Source organism: Erythrolamprus reginae, chromosome 3, assembly GCF_031021105.1.
Source record: "Erythrolamprus reginae isolate rEryReg1 chromosome 3, rEryReg1.hap1, whole genome shotgun sequence".
Lineage (NCBI taxonomy): Eukaryota > Metazoa > Chordata > Lepidosauria > Squamata > Dipsadidae > Erythrolamprus > Erythrolamprus reginae.
Window position 1 is genome coordinate 74,330,445 of NC_091952.1, and position 16,000 is coordinate 74,346,444.

Below are 16,000 nucleotides of genomic sequence, written 5' to 3' on the forward strand. Positions count from 1 at the left end.
ACACACATGACTGTGCACGCACCCTTGAAAATGTCCAAAGATACTTCACCAGAAGAGCCCTTCACTCCTCCACTCGAAATAGAATATCCTATGAGACTAGACTTTCAATCCTGGGCCTGGAAAGTTTAGAACTAAGACGCCTTAAACAAGATCTAAGTATTGCCCACAAGATCATATGCTGCAACGTCCTGCCTGTCGGCGACTACTTCAGCTTCAACCACAACATCACAAGAGCACACAACAGATTTAAACTTAATATTAACCGCTCCAAACTTGACTGTAAAAAAATATGACTTCAGTAATCGAGTTGTCGAAGCGTGGAACTCATTACCGGACTACATAGTGTCATCCCCAAACCCCCAACACTTTACCCTTAGATTATCTACGGTTGACCTATCCAGATTCCTAAGAGGTCAGTAAGGGGCGAGTACAAGTGCACTAGAGTGCCTTCCGTCCCCTGTCCTATTGCTCTCCTATATCTCCTATACCTTTCTTCTATTCCTATATCTCTTCTTCTATTCTTTCATTGATATGTTCTATTACTATATCTTCTTCTCTATTATTTCTTAGATATATTTTACTATGAGTATCTCTTCTATAACCTTCATCATGTATATATAGATATATACCCACTAAAATTCTCATTGTGTATTGGTCAAAATAAATAAATAAAATAAATAAACCAGTAGTAAAAGGATTTAGAAACCACTACTGCTACAAGCAGTCCTAATTCCTAATGAGGAAGTAGCCAAGAGAGAGTATGGAGCAAAAAGGAATGTCTTTCATCTATTTATAGCAGAAAGATTAATTGTTGTCTTCAAGACTGAAGAAAACAGAGGCGAGAGGGAGCAACCTCCAACCTATTAAAACTATGAAATGAAAACATTCCCCCATCTTTGTGGCTATTATCTGCATTTTCATAATAATCTCTGACCATCATCATTACCAAACCAAAGTTGTAAAGATAAACATAGAACAGTGCCTTGACTTTCATTTCACAACAACAAAGCAACAGAAAAAAGAACATTTACTGGTGCTAAGAATACTTTCAGAAAAAAAGAAAACCATTTCCTTCGTGCCACAGGAGGGCACTTTAACTACAGAAAAACGCTGGCTAGACTGTTCAGGAATAACCCAGAAATGAAGATGAGGGAGGAAAAAGAAAAGTTTTCAGTTACCGTCAGGGTCAGAGTGATGACCATTGACTATAGGAATTCAGAAAGATGTAGTAAACCAATAGAAGAATTTCTATTCCTCTATTCACTATAAAAATATGATCCGCCTTTGGAGTTATAGCTACATTTATATCTAAGCTAGCAGCCTACAATATATTTAGACAAGCACATATAAGAGAGATGAAATTTATGTGGACAGGCTGCATTTATGCACGCACACATGCAAACACGATGATGTATAGAAGAGTCATGTATACAAATATGAGAAAATGTTGAGGATTTTAAGGTTAGACTATTTAATTTACATTTTGCAAATTTTGAAATGCATCTACTTGGGCTGCAATTCTCTAATCAAAATGTGCATAAAAGAATGGGTATATTTGAGAAGTTTTAAATTCAAAGATGCTTATGGCAAATACAAGTGGATTATAATGGAAAAACTGTGCACCAAAATATTTTTGATATGTTTTGTAAACAAGAGAAGTGGAGTATATTTTTGCATATTTTTGAGCATACTAATGGAAAGTGGGTGGGAAAATTGTAGAAAAGAGAGAGCAATGTACTGATCTGTCAGTCCCATGTATACCATGTTTCATTTCTGATGGAACTTTTGAGCCATAACAATGTCATTGCCATTGGATTCAAATCCATCTTCTAGGTCATACCTATATAATTTATGATCTGCCAATGCATTAGCCTACCTGACAGTTCACCAGGGATTTGGCCGTTCATTTGGAATTGCTGAAATAGAAAGCAGAGCTTGTAAAGCAATTGGCTGATCAATATACATGGGCAGGGAGGAGGTTGAATTGGGGTGCACGTTTCTTGAATCTCACTAAATAGTTTAAATTGGGCCTCACTAAACTCCCTTACCTAAAGTAGTGATTCTCAATCTTTCTAATGCCGTGACCCCTTAATACACTTCCTCATATTGCGGTGACCTCCAACCATACTGCCAATTCTCCCTACAGAGCTTTAAGCTGATTGGCAGGAAGGTCAGAGGGACACTCCCACTGTAAATGCCTGATTGGTTGGATTGTAAAAATATGTTCCAAGGCTCCAGAATAGAAGTTTTAGTTCCTAACAACATGGGAAATTTGTCTTTTCCCATGGTCTTAGGCAACTCCCGTGAAATGGTTGTTTGATCGCCACAGGGGTCCTGACCCCAGGTTGAGAACCACTGACCTAGAGGGAGAAGCACTTATGATATTGCTGCAATGTACTCCACAAACGTTACTAGATCAAGATATTTTATCCAGGCAAAATATACTTGGATTTGTCATTTCCATTGGAATTCCTCTTCAATAAATCCCAGACCAGGGTAGGGATTATTGTTATGGGGTGTTGCTGGGAGGCTTTTTTGCTTATTTTACAAAACTCAATGTGAGCATTAAAATGCAATGAATGCTTACCACCAAATCTATATCGCACGCACTTTGGAAATAATTCAGAAGACTTTTTAAGTTTGTCCAGTTTAAATGTTTAAAGTTAGCAACCACATCAATAAGCGAGGCACGGACAAACGGGGGCTGAAAGTGCATTTCTCAGACAGAGCTGGCAGCTGCCTTGGCTTATTGGCAGGCCATTTATCATGTCAAGAAAAATATTGATGGTTTTCAAGATTCACAATTGCTCTGGCCCTGGGCTGTAGAAATGCTATCTTCCAAGGAAGCTTTGAAAATGGAAACCAAACCATGATGTTCTGCATCAACAGAAGGGACAAAGTGAAAAGGAGGAGGAGGAGGAGGAATCTCAATGTAAAAGGAAGGCCAGAGACCAAAGGCAGGCAACTCTGGCAACTTTACGACCTGTGGGCTTCCAGAATTAGTGACTTCTAGAATATCCCAAAGAATTTATGGAATAGCCAGTTGTTTCATAAACCTTATTTATGGATTATTAATTTATTATATGCCACCATTTCACTGTCAAGTGATTCAAATTTTATGAACATTGATGCCAATCAAATGTTTGTTTCCCTCTCTACTATTATCTTGTAATCTGTAAATGTGCACTCTCGCTTACAATATGGAACCTCATCTTCTGCTTTAACACTCAAAATGATGAAATATAGCAGAACTCAGAATGCACACTCCAAACCTGAGGTGGCTTCCTCCTGGTTTGCACCGGTTCTATAGAACTGCTACTAAACCGCTGGTGATATCCTATGGACACTGGCAACCTTTTTTGGGAATGTTTTTTTTAAAAGAAAAGGGGGGGTTGCTGGTTTTTGCTTCTGTGTATGAACAGAATCTGATTTTTTGATTCACAAAAATGCACATGCATGCCATCTTGTTTTTGCCTGTTTTTTGCACGTTTTTTGCATTGTGCATGCGCGCGGCCATGCAGCACAGCCACGCTGCATGGCCAAGTGGTGCACCCATGCGGCAGGAGTGGAAGCGAACTGGTGGTGAGTAGAACCGACCCCTGCTCCAAACTCTAAACAAAAAGGAATGGCCTGCGTCATTTCATTTGTACCCCACCTATCAGTCAAAACATCAGTTTATTTCCTTTTTTAATCTGCAAATATTTCAATGGGTTGGACCCTCTTTCAGTCGGTTGCTAAGCTAACTCTTCAATTTGACTTGGTTATTGCAGTTAATACGGAACATTTCTGTAGATGGCTACTCTCTTTAAAGTCCTGCATGTAACTCATTGCCTTTTAGATGAACATTGCCCTTTCATTTACACTAAAGGGTAGAGGGTGTTACTAATAGGAATTTAACATTTACTAAAGAATTACTTTAACAGTAGGTTTAACAGCGTTTATATTATTCTTTCAACACCCAAGAGTTCACCGATCAGTTCCGTCTGCTTAGTTTTCTTCTAATTTGTTTCCACGTAAAAGGAAAAAAGAGAGAGAAACGTATATAGAAAGAGAAAAATGTTTTTTTCTTGCAACAGAAAAAGAAAATCAAATACTTTATTGAGTTTTCTTATATTTTTCCAACTTCTTTTATCAAAGCAATTTAAAAATGTCAAGCAATGTCCCTTTATGCTTTATATCCATTTGCAATGCATGGTAGAGTATCACTACCTGTAATTTCCTGTGAATAAGAAAGCAATTCACAGGATTAGAGACTTTATGGGGTCTCTTGAGTAAATTAGTAAATTTCACAAAGGAATACACACAAGAGAAAGAGAAAGTGTGTGTGTGAGAGAGAGAGAGAGAGAGAGGGAGGGAGAGAGGGAGGGAGGGAGAGGGAGAGGGAGAGAGAGAGGGAGAGGGAGAGGGAGAGGGAGAGATTTATTTATCATCCATATTCATTCAGTATGGTACCTGAACCAGATAAAAATCCCTTTTCCATTTCTATAAGACCAACATATATAGTATATATGCTCGCCTGCTGTGCTTTAAAACACATGTGACGTTTACCAGGCTAGAAAATCATGATAAGGCCAGGTCTCTTGTGAAATACTCAGTGAAGGGCTACCAAACTTTTTACACTGTGGGCAGGGCTTATGCAGGATGCCCTGCATTTTCTTTAAACATCTTTCTGTGCAAATTGGATGCTCTGGGGTGGAGCTCCATTTTCGCTACCACACTGTGTCCCCACCACCAGTCCGGGCACCTCTGGAAATACTTGGTTCAAGTGACACATGGAGAGACCTGGTGGGGTTCCAGCAATGGTTTCAGGTTTGGGAACAACTGGATCCAAGTCTTTGCCATGAGAAAAGATCTCTTTGCAGCAAGAAATTAAACAAAGGAGAAGGATTACAGAAGTTTTCCAAAGAAAGAGATGGGGCCAAGACAAAGCAAGACAGAAGGGCGAGCTCTGGAGACTGACTGAATATGCAGTCTCTGTGGCTGTCCATAATGCTCCAGTCTGAAAGGAGGATTTTTCAGAGTCAGATACTGCCCGTTCTATCACAAGTAGTCCTTGACTTACTACAATTCATTTAGTGACTGTTTAGTGAAGTTACAATAGCATGGAAATAAGTGACTTATAACTGTTTTTAACACTTAATGGCCATTGCAGTGTCCCCCATAGTCATGTGAATAAAATTCAAATGCCTGGCAACTGACTCGTATTTTATGACTGTTGCTGTGACCTGAGGCCACGCAATCATCTTTTGCAACCTTCTGACTAGGCAATGCAATGGGGAAGCCAAATTTACTTACCCTATTTTTCGCACTCCCCCCCCCCCCCGCAAAAAAAGTGGGTGGAAATGTCTGTGTGTCTTATAGAGTGAATGTTGCTGAAACTCTGCCCACCCACCAGCCGCCACACTTTGGCCTCTACCTCACAGTAATTTGCCTCCTTAAAGCAAGCAGAAAACAGCCTGGTCAGCTTCAGCACAGCCTGATTTAGCATGAGCAGCTGATTGGCGGTTGGATCGGCTCCTGGAATATCAGCTGTTCCAGGCTGCGGAGATCACTGTCATCCATGAGCAGGGGTGGCGCAGCAGGTAGAGTGCTGTACTGCAGGCCACTGAAGCTGACTTGTAGATCTGAAGGTCAGCGGTTCAAATCTCATCACCGGCTCAAGGTTGACTCAGCCTTCCATCCTTCTGAGGTGGGTAAAATGAGGACCCGGATTGTGGGGGCAATAGCCTAGCTCTGTTTAAAAAAAAGGTGCTATTGCTAACATGTTGTAAGCTGCCCTGAGTCTAAGGAGAAGGGCGGCATTAAAATCAAATAAATAAATAAATCCATTACCACAGTCACCACCATCACCATCCATCGCCTCTCCACCTACCGCAGCTTTCATGCACCCCGTTTTTGGCCTCCATGCATCCCATTTTCAGCCCCTGTGTGCCCCATTTTCTGCCCATTCCAACGGGTCAAAAACAGAATGTATGGATGCTGAAAATGGGGCATGCAGAGGCCAAAAACAGGATGCATGGAGGCAAAAAATGGGGTGTGCAGAAGCAAAAACCAGGATGTATGGAGGCCAAAAATGAGGCATGCAGAGGTGGCAATAGGTGGTGGCAAATGGGTAGTGACAGCAGCAATGGGTGGTGGTGATCCCCACAGCCTGAAACAGCTGATAGGTGGTATTCTGGGAGGACGATTCGACCACTAAACATCTGCTCATGCTAAAGCAGGCTGTGCTGAAGCTCACCAGCCTGTTTGCTGCAAGGAGGCAAATTGCTGGGAGGCAGATTTTTTTTTCTTGTTTTCTTCCCCAAAAGCTAGGGGTTTCTTATAGTCCGGAATGGCTTATAGTCTAAAAAAACATGATAATAATCATGTTACTAACTGAACAAATGTAGTGATTCATTGAACAATTGTGGCAATGGGGGCAAAACTCAATTAACAAAATAAATTTGGGGCTCAGTTAGAATCATAAGCCAAGGACTATCTGTAATGCATCATCAAAAATAAGGAAACAATAGATGGAAGAGAAGTGGTGTTGAAGTAGGTAAGTTCACTCCACTCCCAATTCAATAAGAGTAGCATCCACCTTTTTTATTTCATCTGAAGGACTTTTTAAAAAAGCCCAGCTGTGACAGCCTCCTGCCTTTTATTAACAGCAGTTCATTTCATGAACCATGTTTTGCAAACATGATTATCATACTACTGTTCAGGAAAAGTGAGAATTTTCTTCTTAGCAAGAAGAAATGGACATTTCAGGCTCGTAGGATACCTTTCTTGGCATTAATATGTGGATTATTAAGCTTATATTTTCCATAGCCAGCTTGTGATAGTTTTGGAATAGCAGATCATCTATGTCTAGGGAAATCAAATTGCGGCTCCAGCTATTCTGAACATCACCACAAAATATAATAATTCCTATCTACATTTTATTCTTGGCTCTGGCTGTCTGATAGTGGTTGTGTATGAAGCAAGAGGGAAGTAGTTACATCAGTATAATACATCTGCATGGACATAAAGAGACCAATCTGTTCTCATCCCTCAAAGGGGGAGAAAATAATAATTTCCCCCCCCCCCAGGAAAGAGACAAAAAGAGAACATAACCCAAAGAAGGATAGCCTTTCTTGAATACTCATTAGCATTTTCTCCCAGACTAAAAGTGTTTCTTAGCAACTTTGGCCAAAGCTCAGAAGAGATTTAAGAGATAACAAATTTACCACTTGTCACACAATGTGGATCATTCTGCTTGTATGAAGAATGAGCAGATGGGGGATAAATTTGTGTCCACAATATATTGTCCCAAAGGATATAAGAACAGCTTAATAATCTTATATATAAGGCATAACATAAGGCAGCTCCTAATAAGAAGATTTCCTGTCCTCTTTCTCTGTCTCCCTCTTTTTAATCCACATGTAGGTCTCCTGTAAAGCTCCTCAGTAGATTTGAGAGCCACACTGCACAGAGGCACAAAGGATTGAAAGGGCAGAAGGAACTAGATATCATAAAGGAAAAATCTTCCTGGTTTAGTAGGTGAACCTTGACAAACCCTCCCAGAAGGCTTTAGAGATGAAGTCCCATACAGAAGAAATGTTTCTATGAGAAACCTCATTTAATAACTTTCCTAACTCACTGTCATCCCATTAATCCATTTCCTAAGACAGTCATTGCAAACACGAATTACTAAGGATTTGGTTTACCTTTAATTTCCAGAACTCGTCAGAGCAAAGAGAAACTTCTTTAAAGGATACATGTTTCTTCTGAATAAGGGACCGTAGAACTGGTTCCTCCAACTATGTAGCTGTAAAATGAGACTTCCAGTGTATAGCAGTAAGAAGTGTCATCCAGTAGGCCACCAAGGAAACGACGTCCTGTCCCTGCCTTAACAGCATCTCGATTGAAGGAAGTGCTTGACTGGGAAGAAAAAGATGAGAGTGGATGAAATGGGATTTTTGCATGGAAATGCATTAAGTCTTCCATGCAAGTAGAGATTTTTATTCTTCCCACTTCCCTTTCATAAACTCCAAATAAAGCACCAATGTTGTGAGGAAATTGTGACCACATCTGAGGAGCCTTGAAGTGCTTTTTTTTTTTTAATATTTTTATTGAATTTTTTAAAAAGACAAACAAAGACATACAACACTAAACATTTAAGGAGCTACCATTGCTCCGCTTGTCGTAGAAGTCTATCTAATACAGAAATATAAAAAATCCTAACTGTAATCAGATCTAAGCAGAAATACCACACATGTAAGTTACTTTCTTGTTAAATTCAACTCTATATTTTTAATATTAAACTTATTAATTAAATTTCTTTATATTTTAAAATATTCTATACTTATACAAAAGGAGAAGGAAAAGAAAAAAAAGTTTATTAGTAATACTATTTACCATTTCATTCTATATTATAATTAATTATTAATACCATTTTTAAAATTCCACCAATTGTATACTTTGTCCCATGTTTTATAATATTCTGTTTCAGTTTGATTATTTAAACGTTTAGTCATCATATCTAGTTCTGCACATTCTATAATTTTTTTAAATTCTTCAGTATCTTTTGGTATTGTTTTTTCTTTCCATTTCTGTGCAAATACAATTCGGGCCATCTTAAAAACGTGAACAAATAAACTGAAACCAGTTTCTGTTCTCCCGGGCTGTCTGATAGGAGCCTCCTGAAAATTCAAGGGTACAAATTTCAGACACACACAATGTTCTTTATCACAAAATTCAAAATAAACTAAGCACTCTTTTTGTATTGCAAAGAGCACTCTTCCCAAAACAACCAGGTAGTCTGTACAATTTCCTTTAAGCAGTCATTAAGTACTTAGCTAGCAGCTGTGAAGAAACTTCACACGCCTTCTTCTTCCAACGAAGTGAGACACACACACAAACGTTGCTCTGCTTTGTTTTCCATGGTGTGAAAAAGCAACAAAGTCCAGAAAACACAGGGTTCCTGACGAACTCCGATCAGATATTCTTCCACAATGGCCAAACCCACATGCTGCTATTTATAGCAGCAGCCCTAATTATTGGAGTCCCACCCAAACACAGCTGGCCTCACTTAATTCCTGTAATATGTTCTTACTTGGTCTCTTCTACACATAGTTCTGCGCTTGCGTGGGTCCAAAATGTCATCATCTGAATCAAGGGAAGATAAGGGAGATTGACTGCCTGGGCTGTGTGCCAAGCCTTCCTCTGCCGAGTCACTCCCACCTTCTTCTTCGTCTGAGGAAACTAAACTCTGAACTGATTCAGTTGGCAATAACACAGGGCTGTGACATGTTGAATTTTCCCCTGCATCCACCTCCCCATCCCCTGGAGCAGGAGCTGGGCCAGAGTCAACCACAACAGTTTCCTTGCAAGAATGTTGATAAAGTTGTAATTATAACAATAATTTGTAGGAGATATTCACTGGGAACATAGAAACCAAGAGGTTAAACTATTCTAATGTAGGCCCAATCCATTGTGTCCATGATGGCAAACCTATGGTATGCGTGTCCATTCCTCTCCTGGCTTTCTGGCACACATGCGCATATGATGATCAGTTGGCCTTTACGTGTGTGGCAGTGCCCAAAACTGGAAGAGCTGGTCTTCCATTTTCTAGTGTGAACATGCATGCTGGCCAGCTGATCAGCGTGTGTGCATTTATGGCAATAACCGGGAGATTTGCAAACCAGTGTGAATGAATGCACTAGAAACCGGAAGTACATTTTCTGGTGCAGACATGCCCCCTTTGACAACTTCTCTTCCTGGTCACGGCCCAGAGAAGTGTGCACACAAAGTGCTCCCGTTTCGGCACTCGGAATTCCCATGTGCACATGCGCTCCATTTTCAGCACTTGGTGCCAAAAACTTTCGCCATCACTGCTTTGTACTTCTTTGGACAGGTAGAAGTATGCATCATCTCCCAAGATTAAGTTTTAAGATTGGATTCTAAGGAGAAAATGTACTGAAATGATAAATATTACAATAGATGCAGTGAAGGGCTACCAAAATTTTTACTACCAGACTGTGGGCGTGGCTTATGCAGCACGCCCTGCATTTTCTTTCAACATCTTTCAGTGCAAATTGGGTGCTCTAGGGTGGAGCTCCATTTTTGCTACCCCACTGCATTGTCCCTGCACCTGGTCTGGGCAGCAGCCCACCCCTGAATAGATGACACTTTCCATATTGTTAATAGATTTTCACATACATATTAAAAGAATTGTCTTATTTTATTTTTAATTAGGTCTGTGTATACAGAAGCAAATTGATACGATTGGAAAGATACCAGGGCAGAATATGAAATGCTGTACATTTTTATCTCAATGTTGCCATGCATTCAATAAAAGTATTAGGTGTTATTTCAAGCTGATCTTGAAAGGGTTAAATGTTTTAGGAAATACTTTGATGTTCTGTACTCCTGCATATTTAACTGTTGCTCTATTATTTCGAGTTCAGTAATAATGATACCTGAGTGCAGTAAGACTCCGAGGATCATGTAAGTACTTAGCATTAAAGAAATATTGTATCAGTGCAAAGAAAGAATTCTGAAGTCATATCACTGCTTAAATATCTTCTATAGAGAATGAAGGCAAGATTCTTTAACATACTGATTTTTAGCTCTCAATTGTTTCCTTGCTGTGCTCCATCATCTAAAAAAAGTATTTCAAAGATGTTTTAAACAATATGTATTTTCTAAATTATATCTAATTATTAAAAGTGGCTCCATGTGTTTTGATAAGTATGTCATGCATGACTGTCCTATTTTTTCTCCTTCACTAATATAGTGTGTTCCTCCAAAGCAGAAATGGCTTTGGATCGTACTGTGAAGAAATAACAACACCGAGGCTGAGGAAACTCTTTTTCTAGAATACAGGTGAACTATTGACAATGCAATCAAAGACTTCTCTTCCTATCAAATTCTCTTGAGGCCAAATGTCTTTTCAGACTAGGTCATATGCTGCTTTATTCCATGCCATAGCACAGTTGTCAGTAATCAGAGCCTGAGGAAACAAGTATACAGATACTTTATTTAGCACAAACCTCCTTCTATCTCTTAGAATTAGGCCTTCGAAGGAACCAGTGCATGGCAGACCTTGATAAGTGAAAGTATCCACAGAGATTGTAATTCAGAAATACCGGCTTAGCTAGAAATGTCTGGATTTTTAGCCTTCTTAGTTTATTATTATTATTATTATTATTATTATTATTATTTTTATTAATAATAATAATTAGATTTGTATGCCGCCCCTCTCCATAGACTCGGGGCGGCTCACAACAATAACAAAGACAATGTAAGAACAAATCTAATAATTTAAAGAACACTAAAACCCCCATTATTAAAAGCAAGCATACACACAAACATACCATGTATAAACTGTATAGGCCCGGGGGAGATGTCTCCGTTCCCCCATGCCTGATGGCAGAGATGGGTCTTAAGAACTTTACGAAAGGCAAGGAGGGTGGGGGCAGTTCTGATCTCCGGGGGGAGCTGGTTCCAGAGGGTCGGGGCCACCACAGAGAAGGCTCTTCTCCTGGGTCCCGCCAAATGACATTGTTTAGTCGACGGGACCCGGAGAAGACCTACTCTGTGGGACCTATCCGGTCCATGGGATTCGTGCGGCAGAAGGCGGTCCCGGAGATATTCTGGGTCCGATGCCATGAAGGGCATTATAGGTCATAACCAACACTTTGAATTAATAGTTTTCTTGCCTGAAAACTCATAGCATCTTACAGGTTACCTCGAAGTAGATGAAACACTATTTCTTTTTTAGCTCTAGCAATATTTCTTAGAACTAAGGAGTTCTAAGCACTATCATAGTTCATCCCTTGGAGCCTTGTAAGAGAATTCTGCTATTTTATTACATAAGGAGATGAATGTAGTGAAACCTGAGAAGAAGTGAAGAAATGGAAAAAGAAAGCCAATAAGAAAGAATAAGTAGAAGAGATACAGACATGGTAAGAAAGGCATGGTTGGAAATATTTTTCTCTCCCCCTCCTTTTTTTCCTTTTACATGTATTGATTGTATTTTGCAGAGATTTTTTACATTATTTAATGCTTTTTTATGTTGTAGCTTTGCGGAAACGAATGTCACATGCCAGGGAAATCAGGAGACTCAGGCAATTCAAATGAGCATAGAGATTTATTACAAGCTTTAAGCTCTCTACAAGAATCTGTGCTACTAATGGTTAAGGGAAAGGAGCAGGAATTAAAAAGGCATTCAAGGTGGGCTGGACTTAGATCTCTTGTGAGCATGCAGGGACTCATGACTAATGACTTGTTTGACCCCCTCTTTTGGGTTCAGCCTGGCCCTACAGAGAACAAAAAAGAGGCCACTTCAGATCTGAAATCTTCACTTTTATTAATGCTGTTGGTAAAATGGACAAGTTTATAATCAAACTGCATTTTGTAAACAGACTTCTTTCTCCTAATCTCTTCTTTCTGCTGCCACTGCCAAAACAGAATTTGATGCCAAATTCAAGAGACAGAACTAAATATTTCTCTATACTGTTCCTCACTATTTCATAAAATATATTTAAATGATCCATTGTCCCAGTAGAATGTCCCAGTAAAATTGATTTCTAAGTTGGACATCACAACTGAAAACCTCTATTCCTCAGTTGCCACCAACTTCAGCTCAGGCTAAGAGATTATCAGAGGGGGGGGGGGGGACAACAGCTGATGGTCATAGTTAGTGGTAGGTGGTAGAGATGTTCCTGGCCATTCTACAGGGTTGTAAAAGCTGAGCACCTACATTTGAGATGAGCTGTGAAATGGGATAGGAACTAATGGATGACTGATGCTACATAATATGACACTTAACAGCAGAATATACCCATTTCAGTGTCTTGACCATTTTCATGGCAACCTGTTGAATAATACATTAGTAAAGGAAGCCTCAATTTTTAGGACATGGATAAGGTATGAGTCAGCTTTCTGGCCTGGAATCAAGCATATTCCTTTCCTTTGATTTCCTCTTTGCTTTGTGCCTGCTGGATGATAAAGCAATGTGATCAGTTCATTAGGAACCTTAGAAACTGCAGTTCCTCAAGATCCCTATTATCTTATTTGACAGGATTGAATTCAGGTCTATTATCAGACACTCTGCCTGGATTTTAACTTACATCTCAATGATCTTCCTTATTATGCCAGAAACTGGAGCTAATGCCCAGGATATGAATTAGTCTCTTGTATGCCTTAACTATCCATTGATTCTTCTTAATAGACCAGTTATGGAAGTTAAATCACATGAATCTTTAAATGACTCCAGGACAGTGTCCAGCAGCTTTTTCTAATTCTAATGTTAATGGGAGAGAATTAGCCTTAAATCAATACCACAAATTTCTATTTTAATCATGTAATGGTGACATTTCTTCAGAAGATGAGGAAGCAGAAATTTTTTGAGCAACATTTCATAATCTGATAATTAATTTACTAATACAATTTGTGGAGATACCCCTGCTTCTGTTCGGGTCTGTGAGACCCGAAATCAAAGTTCCCTGCATATCTGAAACTTGAAATTTCATGACTTTTCATCATTTCAGGGGTTCTCTCTATGAAGATTTTTTTGGGGGGGTGGGGGTGGGGGGTTTCTTTCTTGCTGAAAAAAAAAGTCACACTTGTACTGTTCCCAGGTCACCCTGACCCGGACCAAAACCTCTTCATTTGAAGTGCTTATGTTTGGTCAATTTGAAAACTTTTTTCACTTGGAAAGTAGTCTGAAACATTTCTGCACACAATGATATGAAAATTGAACTGAAAAAAATTATGCATATTGCTTTATTTTGATTATAAAAGGCAGACCCCCCTTTATTTGTGAACATTTTTGCAATTTATAGATAGTTTAGCTTGCAAAATGTGTTCAATTTTACTAAAGTTGGTGTGGGATTGTCAGTTTGAACATTTCTGAATATAAGAAAAATATAAATGAACTGAAAGAAATGATTCTTATTGGTTTTTTAAAATCAGAAATAAGGCCTCCCCCTTAATAGACCAGTTATGGAAGTTAAATCACATGAATCTTTAAATGACTCCAGGACAGTGTCCAGCAGATTTTTCTAATTGTAATGTTAATGGGAGAGAATTAGCCTTAAATCAATACCACAAATTTCTATTTTAATCATGTAATGGTGACATTTCTTCAGAAGATGAGGAAGCAGAAACATTTTGAGCAACATTTCATAATCTGATAATTAATTTACTAATGCAATTTGTTGAGATTTAAATTCTAACGTGCACTATAAGATTTATTACTATTATTTATTATAGGCTTGCATTGGCTGCCGATCAGTTTCCGGTCACAATTCAAAGTGTTGGTCATGACCTTTAAAGCCCTACATGGCATTGGACCAGAGTATCTCCGGAACCGCCTGCTACCGCACAAATCCCAGCGACTGATAAGGTCCCACAGAGTTGGCCTTCTCCGGGTCCCGTCGACTAAACAATGTTGTTTGGCGGGGGTCCCAGGGGAAGAGCCTTCTCTGTGGCGGCCCCAGCCCTCTGGAACCAACTCCCCCCGAAGATTAGAACTGCTCCCACCCTTCTTGTCTTTCGTAAACTACTTAAGACTCACTTATACCGCTAGGCATGGGGGAGTTGAGACACTTTTCCCCCCAGGCTATTTTTTATACTTTGTTTTATGTTTGGTATGAATGTTGCTGTTTGGTTTTTAAGTAATGATAGGGTTTTATATGTTTTTAATATTAGATTTGTTCCACTGTTATATTGTTTTTATTGCTGTTGTGAGCTGCCCCGAGTCTTCGTAGAGGGGCGGCAAACAAATCTAATAAATAAATAAAAAATAAATAAATTATTATTTAATACCAAACATATTTATCCTGTGAAGGCAACTTCATCTAATGACACTATGCTTAGTTCAAATATCAGAGCTCTGTTGTGGGGGGAACATAACAATAAAGACAGTAGTGGGTTTCACTTACCTTTGCTATCAGATCAGGAATGGGAGTGCGCGGGCGCAGGCACATGTTTGAGCTTTGAATGTGCACAACGCTTCTGTGCATGCAAAAAAGTTTCTGTGCATGCTCAGAGTGTTTTTGATGATGCCTGCGTGGTTGGGCAGAGTCTCCCGCCACTACCGGTTCACCCAAACCAGTGCGAACTGGTAGCAACCCACCACTGAATAGAGATATTTTGCACATTAGTCATTAATCCAAATTTACAGGGAAGAAACCAGCAATGTTCACAAATAGCCGTTCGATAATGCGGTTTCATTTTCCTCATTAGCTACAGAAATAGATATTATATAGTAAGCTATCAATTTGGAGTAGAGTTTGTTAATTGGAGGTGCAGAAATAAAATGAGAAAGTCTGCAGTTTCTGTTCTATAGAAGACCTTCCCAGACAAAATGTTTATTTTTCAATTGCAATTTGTGTGAGTGTCATGGTTTGAAAAAAAGCATGCCTGCCTTCATAAGAATCATTATAAGGCAGCAGCAAGGTATGAATTTAAGGAGCACAAGAAGAGCAGTTAGCCATGGTGCAATCATATTTTCAGAGTAACCTACACCATAGTTCCCTCTAAGCTGAGCAGTGAGCAATCGCTCACTTAAAAATCATCATCAACTCAGAGTTTTCCAAACCTGCCCAGAAGCCGAGAGGGAAAGAGTGAGAGGGAAGGAGAAAGAGAGGAAGAGAGGAAGAGAGAGAAACAGATAGAAAAAAGAGAGGAAGGAAAAGAGAAAGAAAAAGAATGGGAGTAAGGAAGAGAGAAAGAAAATCAAAATCTAGTTTGAAACTAGCTCAACTATTTAAGTGGCATTTTGATATTGATAGAGTTGCCATATTATGAGCTCACTGTTATAGACACACAGTACAATATTTTATTTTGAAATTCTCTGAGGCAAAACAGGGTGGGTTTTTTGTTTGTTTGTTTGTTTGTTCGTTCCTTCCTTCCTTCCTTCCTTCCTTCCTTCATTCATTCATTCATTCATTCATATATTTATTTATTTATTTATTTATTTATTTATTTATTATTTCTGTGCCGCCCAGTCCTGAAGGGACTGCCGCTC

At 39.2% G+C, this 16,000-nt stretch overlaps 1 protein-coding gene across 1 annotated transcript in view; it reads right to left on the reverse strand.

Moving 5' to 3' along the window:
- BEND5 (BEN domain containing 5) overlaps positions 1-16,000 on the reverse strand; it is a 1,001,406-nt gene that overhangs the window by 82,520 nt on the left and 902,886 nt on the right. Inside the window, exon 11 of the mRNA XM_070745887.1 lies at positions 7,740-7,902. Within this exon, the coding sequence (XP_070601988.1) occupies positions 7,740-7,902 (163 nt within the window). The remainder of the gene's footprint in view (positions 1-7,739; positions 7,903-16,000) is intronic.